General features: G+C 40.4%; 1 protein-coding gene across 1 annotated transcript; it reads right to left on the bottom strand.

Annotated features, from left to right (window-relative positions):
- Positions 1-3,301: 3,301 nt before the first annotated feature.
- On the bottom strand, positions 3,302-7,595 carry PKIB (cAMP-dependent protein kinase inhibitor beta). Its single transcript, XM_009645240.2, has 2 exons — positions 7,448-7,595; positions 3,302-3,387 (listed from the first exon to the last, which is right to left on the bottom strand). Exons 1-2 carry the CDS (start codon positions 7,593-7,595, stop codon positions 3,302-3,304), a joined length of 234 nt encoding a protein of 77 aa, XP_009643535.1.
- Positions 7,596-8,013: the final 418 nt, after the last annotated feature.

Genomic DNA, 8,013 nt, shown 5'->3' with positions numbered 1-8,013 from the left:
CTGTATATTCAAAGTACCTAAATTGTGTTATATATGGACAATGAAGATACAAGGGTATTCCCTGCCTTTTTTTTTTTTTTTTAATATGCAGAGTGACTAAGAATGAATAATTCCTTCATTAAGTGCTAAAATTTGGACACAACAAAGTTACCTCTTTTGCTTGGTACTGAAATTATTTTCTTTGCTCTATGAAAGCCCAGGATAGTGCTGTAAGCTGATGAAAAAAGATGCTATTACCTGTGTCACACTTGCTGGAATGGAAATTGGGATTAATGCATTATAATACCGGATTAGCCTTAATAGAAGTTTGCCACCATAATTTATCAAAGTAATTAAGTATGTACCTAATTTTAGGCACTAAGTAGTTCTATTGACTTCTGTGCGACTAGTCTGCATTTAAAGTTAAGCATGTTTTAAAATACTGTGCTGATTCAGGGCCATAACTTTGTTACCCTGCGGATTAAGAGAATGCACTGTCATCAGTTACCCATTAGCTGAGCTAATGGGAGGGAGGTATAGCTTGGATAATGGTTGAAACTGGATAAACTGGCTCAGTGAGAAACATTCAGAAGCACTTAATTTGCTCTTCACAGGCTCAGCCAAAGTTTAGTAGGGCTATTACCTATCTTCAAGATAACAACATCAAGATACCAACAAGAAAATGAACCAGAGCTTTCCCAACTTTGGCTGTGCTTAAGATAGTAACTGCTTAAACCCCAGACTACGGGACAGTATGGCATAGAGACCCCCAAACAGCTCTACAGGGGCTATCTCCTGTCTGGCTGAGTCAAGCATAATACACAACTAATAAATTCTTCTGGACCAAAGTTTATATGGCACAATGTTGCCCACATCAACCAGTGTTTGTGGTTGTGTTTATACTGGTCAGAAATACACAGCTGGCTCAGAACTCGAAAGGTTTATTTGACAAAATCCAGGGCATAACTAGACATTCCTCCTCCTCCATATCTGAACTAACTACAAAAAAGCTCTCTCATGCAGCCTAGACTAATAATTGTTTAGACACAAACTGTACATGTATGTGGCAGAGAAGTTATTTCTGCACCTGTAACTTGGTTAAGCTGCACCTAGGCAACACACAGGCAAATGATGACTGTATAATATGTGATCCACATACTATAGATCAAAAATGTTCATCCTGCTATTAACTGGGTTGCATTTTAAATCCTCCTGTTAGTCTTTACTTCTTATGCAGTTTCTCCCTGTTAAAATTCTCCTTTCTACGCAGCATATTCTCAATGACAGGTTCATACAGCTCAACTACAAAATAAGCACCGATTTTCCAGTGTTGAGCACTCTGACTAGTTTTAAGCTGTACGTCTGTGAGCAGTTAACTCCACGCATGTATATAGCTGCGGAATGGTTTTTATACAGTTTAGCACATGAATAATTTGCTAAATTCAGCTCACTCATAATTGCTGTTTTAATAGTAAAAAACTTCAAAGCATCTTAGGCTAACAAAATACTTAAAGTATCTATTCCTGTAACCCAAATTTCAGTGTCTGTATTCTGTGAGAGAAGAATCTAAATATATCCAGTGCTGCAACAGTGAAAGAAGAGATTTCAATGTAGGCCATGACCCAGAAGAGCACTTCAGCATATGCTCCACTTAAAGCAGATAAGGAATTCTGTTTCAGTAATACTCAGCTACTTGATTTCCATGGGATCATGGAAACTCCTTAAAATCGAACAATTTTATGTACTGTGATGCTGTAAAAGAGGCTGGTATAGGAGGATGGGGCTGCAACCCTGAACAGGAGTGTGTACCCCAAATATACTTGACGCTGGTCCTCCAGTGTCAGCTAGCTCAGTCTCTCAGACTTTCTTAAGCCACCTGTTTTGCTCCAGTGGAGTAAGTTATTTTACTTTTCCAAACCTGAAAGTAATTCTGGGATGTTGCACTTGTTAAGGTAAGTGGAGGGAACAAAGTGTCAGTTCAGTTGGATGAAACTGATCCTTTACTGAATGGTCGCCAAAAGACAGTGCGTGAGTAAATGCACAGTAGGAATGGCAGGTGTGCAGAGAGGCCTCTTACAACCTCTCTGCCAGCTACAATATACACTAATATTTTATCGATGGAATACTGGTCAAATGTGGAACATACCCATCACAGATGCTTCCTCCATCTGGCTACAGCCCAGCAGAGAGAATCTGTAGGCAAATAGAAGCATCCTATTGCCAGTGTTGGTTAGGTTTCAAGAAGTACATAAATGGCTGCTGCCCTAGGCTGCAGTAAAGGTGCACAACTGTACCGCAATCTTAGGTTTCCTACAATAAGGGAACGAACGCTAAGTATTTTCAGGAGCATGACCTCTGTAACAAAACAATTCCTTTCAGCAGAGAAAACCCTTTGCTTAAAAATCTTTGTAAAAATTACAATGATTGAAGCATCTTCATTCTCAGCAAACAATAAAGCAAAAACCAGATGAAATAAATACGTATTATGGGGGTTTAAGTCTTGTCATACAGGAGAAACATCAAGAAATCAACAGAAAACAGAAAAGATGATAACTATTTAATTTCCACAGTGAGATTAAACAATTTTAATCACTTACAAACATGGCTACTTTATTTTAGATACACTTGAGCAGCTACAATATTCAGCCTGAAAACAGAAATGACAGAAGTGGCAAGACTGCTAAGAGCGGGAGAACTGAGATGATCTGCCATAACCAAATAGAGTTTAAAGAGAGTTTGAAAACAAACACCAGTGTTGAAGTAGTTTACAAAACCTTTTGGAGTCAGGAGGAGGAAAGAAAAAAAATGTTTCTTTTTTTATTTCTCACACCCATTTACCTATGCCTAATGAAAACAAAAATCTCAGGAGATAAATTGCAGATAATGCCTGTAATCGAATATATACTTGATATCATCTTTAGGTGGGGAGAGTGAATACACCTCTGTGTCAGAGAGAAAGAATTTGGGAAATTAAGAAACAGGATTTTTATTTTGAAGCAATCGTTAGTTGGTGGTACATCTGCTAGGTATATTAATTGAAACTGTCAAAGAAGACCAGTTTGGATGAATACTGTAACCATGAGAAAACCCAAAACGAGATACATTCTTTACTTCTCTTCCCATTTGGATGTGTAGAACACTGGTTTTGAAGGACGACAGTAGAAAAAAACAGTAGTTCCACATTAATGTCATCTAGGTACAAGTGTGTTGCAAAATCTTGTCTGTGCTGCTAAAGTTGCTACCACACTTCAGAAGGGGTGACACAGGGAAACTCCATGGAAAGTCTGTTGGTGGGTTTCATTAATCCAGCAGTCCTTAGGTGTTAGGAATCATTGCTTTTTCCTTCCGCCTCTTGACTTTCCAGCAAGGCTTTGGATGATGGCACTTCTCCACCCTCTGCTCCTTCATCTAAAAAAAGACAGAATTAAACATTTATACCACACACATTCTCACAGCTTTTTTTTAATGCAGCCAAATACTTGGGTTCACTCATCATCTTCTGTTTGGATTGGCTCTTTAGTACCACACTCATGGGTGCTTTAGAAAGAGAGATTAAGTCAAAAGATAAAAAAACTTGCAGAGGCATCTTCCAAAAGTAATTGCCTATTGGTGTTGATTTGCGTGCTCCTTGCACTTGCTGATCAATGTGCATTTGGTTCTAAGAAACAGATTGGAGATAACTTTTTATTATCGTTATGCTTTTTTTCTGAGTAATTTCCAAAGTAAAGTTGAAATATTGCATTCCTCTGAGCATTGCTTGGTTTCAGGTAGATAACACTGCAGTACACGAACATGACAGTTATCTGGCTGACCCTCTTTGCCAAGAAATACCTAGAAGAGTTCACCCTGTCTTCACAAGACAAGGAGATGTGTTTGTTACTCTGATTTGGAAGTTCACTCTTCCATAGGTTAGAGTTGAATGCTTACATGACTAATATAAGCAAAAACCCCCCAGCGTGTGTCGTCATTAGATGAAGAGTTCCATGATGTCGCTTTTGATGCTCAAATTCTCTCACTGAGGAACAGGAACTCCTCTGGCCTCGATTTCCTTGCAAAGCATGATCATTTTCACACTACCTTCAAGTCCCATGTGGCATTACCAGTGCTAACAGAACAGTTTGTATACCCAAATCTAAGACAGCCCATAGCTTTTGGGGACAAGGAGAGGTCTGCTCAGCATATCTGGCTGTACCGTCTTCCATGTACCGTCATAATCTAAGGGGAGCATTTTCAGCTATTTGCCCTGGAGACTTGCCATAAAATACCACAAACAGCCAAAAGAGTTATATATCTTGGTCTCTACATACCACAGGAAATATATACTGCTGTACACAGTTCATCTGCTAAAGCTCTTGGCAGAAACCGCTTGATGTTGTAAGTCTGCTCAGAGGTTTGGAGGCTTCGGAGTTTTATACTGGTAAATTAAGAACTGACTGATTTTGACACCCTTCAGCGTTACGTAGCACAGCAGTGTTGAGGAAAGGGAGACACATCCTCTGTTGGCTGTTTCTGTGGGGGGTTGGATGTCGTAGTACTAGTGGAGTCTTGCAGACAGGGTAGAGGAAAACAGCTTGTCAGAGGAAATCTAATTTCATAGTTGGTAGCACCTAGGTGTGCAACAGGTGCTAAGCTGCTGAGTGTTTCAAGATAATCATACACAGTCACCTGAAAAAAATTCAGCAAACAGTAAAGGTTACTGGCAGAATGGTGCCCTAACGCAGATTACCAAATGTGGGAGACCATTACAGCCTCTTTGCTCTCAAACTTATTGCGGACTCCTCTTCAACCTTTGGGTCACCAGTGACACTGATAAGCTGTTTAACTTGGTTCCAGTATGGCCTCCCACCAGACCACCTGTGGAAAGTCTCAGCCCTCCAAAACTTAGGCACCATGAGAGAATGATCAGACAGGATACAGATGGTCTTCATTTCAGAGTTAGGCTTCAAGATTAACAGCTGGTGTCAAAATCTCTCCCATCCATCTCATGAGAACATTAATTTGGTGCAGCTTGCAGAGTACATGGAAATTTATATCACAAAGCTATGATGCTTGGATATTCAGAAAGAATAAAGCAAAGTCTCTTTTCTCTTCTAAGCCAGACAAAAGGTATTAGCACATCCTTTCACTATGACAGCAGCTAACAGCATTTTAGAAAGAAAGGAAATGCATGATCCAATGAGCATTAGCTAAATTTGAAGCAAGATGGAGAGAGTCCTCCTCACCATTTCCCATAATCTTCACTGCATCTTTCAAAGTAGACAAAAAAAATAGGACATAACTTTATATAGCCACACGTTACATCTTTTCCACTTTTCTCATTTATCCAACATCTTTGTGAAACGTTTGGGGCTCTACTAGGCATCTCTTTTTGGGAATTTCTTGTTTAACAATAAGTTATTAAAGAAATGAAAGCCATTTCCAGGTCAGAACAAACTGTTTCCCTGTCACAACATTTGAACTTCCAAACTTTCTTTCCATTTTAATGAATTCTCCCTGTTTTGCTTGCTGTCTCAACAGAAGTTTAACTTCTCATAACACAATGAGGCTGTAATTCCCATCCGATGCTTGTGGAATTCCCAACCCCAAAAAGCATCCAAGCAGTCAGAGTGGACCTAGCTGCATCCTGTATTCATTTCCTATTATCATTACTGCAAACTGCTGATAACACAAACAGGCATGCTCTGGCACAGCTGTATGTCAGTGACAAAAGCAAAGGATAATTCCACGCTCTTAATTGTGCTTCAAATCCTGGCAGTGCTGGCCCTTCTATTTGTAAGAAAGCATCAGTACATTTTGCTAAAACTAATGTAGCTGTGTTTCACTTCTTCTTCTTAATGCATTGGATGGGCACCAGGAGAGGAGGATTATTCTGTCTGGAGGGCTAAGTACTTATTTTATGCTATGCTGTAACGTTTCTTTTAACAAGACTTTCACTCTTTCATGTTTATTTTTATCCAGGGGAAAAAAAAAAAGATCTAAGAGAGAAATTTTGCATGCTTTAAAAAGTATGTTCTTTCTAACCACTGAACCTTCCAGAGGCCAAAATGAAACAAACACGAAGAACTTATCTACAGCTGTTGTGTTCTTTCGTGCTTTGTTTAACATGGTGATCTCCCTCAAGGTACACTGCTCTAAACAATGTAAAGGTTAGTTACACATAATGTAGCAATGAATACTTCAGTGGGTTGGACTGGTCACTTCACTTTCACAGTTCCTGACACTAATAACAATATAAATTCCCATTTGCCTCCTCTTTGATAAGGAAAACAGTTCTCTCCTGTTGGAGCCTGACCCCTGGTCATGGTGCATGAACAGTGCCAGGCAGAAGAGCTATTTGGAATAAAAAAAACCCGTAACATTTGAAAACCAAAGCATTAAATGTTAAGTGACTGTCTGTACTTTGGAATGGACTTCCAGTGCTCCAGTTGCACACATCAGAAGGAGAAAATCTGTAGGGACATACTTTTCATATTTCTAGAGAAAAATCTCTCCTCGAAACAAAGGAGTTTTAACTGGACCCACAGGGCTCCCAGCTTTACTCTGAATGTGCTCTGACACAGTGCCTGCCGTCTTTCCCAGGCCTCTCTTCCAGATTCTCCCAGTTCCCTTCACTACTGCCCTGCAGCCTGAAGGTATCTGACCCTGTTGTCTTTCCCTTTTTTTCCTTTATGTACACCTTCTCTCCTGTGCTGCACCCACACCATCACTGCTCCTGGATATGGGACCACCAGTTGTGGTGGCATTTGTCACAGGAGCGACAGTGATGGGCATGAGAGGAAAAACTTACTTCCAAATCAGAACCTAAAAAAGTAGGGGCAACCCATGCTCAGGGCCAACCTATAATTCTAACTTCATAGGCATTAGAAACCAGATTTTTCTGAATCTGAAAATCCCCCTGAAATCCCCATGAAAGTAAAAAGAACTCAAATGTAAAGCTGGTGTTGATTAGAGCTGTGCTAAATCAACAGAGCACTGTATCAAATTAAAGAACATGGCAAAACAGGACACTGGTCTCAGATAGCAAAGTTGAAAGCCTACTAGCAGGAGTAAATGACCATCAGCTCTACTCTTGATGTATAAGTCTAAGTTAGGATAGTGTGGCTTGCTGTCTTCTGCTGAGTTATCTCAGTGCAGGAGCAGACCCTAATTTATAGCTGGAGTGATGGTTTTCCAAGCTGCCCAGCAATGCAACTGTGTTTGTTCTTTCTAAGGGGAACTGGAATTCAGTTCCCAGCACCTTTCCCCAGGCTGCTGAACACTGAATCTGTGGGTGAATGTGGCAGACCTCATCCGGGTTAAAATTAACTTGTCTCATCAGGAGCTACAAGTGGTAACTGCTTTGGTAGGTTGAATTTAATCCTAAATGAAGAAAGAAATATTGACATCAAAACTGCATGATGGAGGAAGTCTTGAGAAAGCAAAGGACGACTGCATAAAAATGTCTGTTTCTTGAATGTGCAGCCATTACCTTCTGAAACGGAGAGCTCAGCCAGTTTGTGTGGCAGGTCTGAAGTCCCAGCACCAGCAGGAGAGCCCAGAATATCTGGTAAGGCGTTCCGGCGGCCTGCCCGTCCTGATGCTGCAAAATCTGTGACCACAGGCTCCACATCAGTCATAGCTGACTCCTTTCCTCATAGCAACATCTGCATATGGAACAAACAAAAGAACAGCTATAGCCCAGCCCTGATGGATGCTAATCACCTGCTCAGCAGTACAATAGCCATAGGCTTTGCCCAATGGGTCTTTTGTTATTAAAAGCCACATATTTCAATACCATGTGCTTAAGCTTTATTTGTTCCCCAGAAAAATTTAAAAGAACCTCTGTGCGTTTCCTTATGCTGCCATTTGCACATCAGGCTAGCACAAGAAACCTGTGGTCAGCAACAGCCCTTTCTGCCAGCCACTCGTGTATCTTTTTATGACCTGATCCCTCTTTTTAAGTGGTTTTGCCATACCGCTTGGAAAGGAACCGAAACTATTTTGTCATACCATCTCCATGAGGCAAAGCATGTTTTCATTATTATCAGTCTTGGT

The sequence above is a fragment of the Egretta garzetta genome, unplaced genomic scaffold (assembly GCF_000687185.1).
Source record: "Egretta garzetta isolate BGI_Z169 unplaced genomic scaffold, ASM68718v1 scaffold18, whole genome shotgun sequence".
NCBI lineage: Eukaryota > Metazoa > Chordata > Aves > Pelecaniformes > Ardeidae > Egretta > Egretta garzetta.
Note: the sequence above shows the minus strand (reverse complement) of the source record. Positions and strands in the feature narration are given on the sequence as shown.

Excerpts from the sequence above, each read along its gene's own strand:
- PKIB (XM_009645240.2), bottom strand. The coding sequence starts at position 7,595 with ATGACTGATGTGGAGCCTGTGGTCACAGATTTTGCAGCATCAGGACGG. Across the intron at positions 3,388-7,447 it reads TGAGCTCTCCGTTTCAGAAG|ATGAAGGAGCAGAGGGTGGA; the intron begins GTAATGGCTGCA and ends GTCTTTTTTTAG.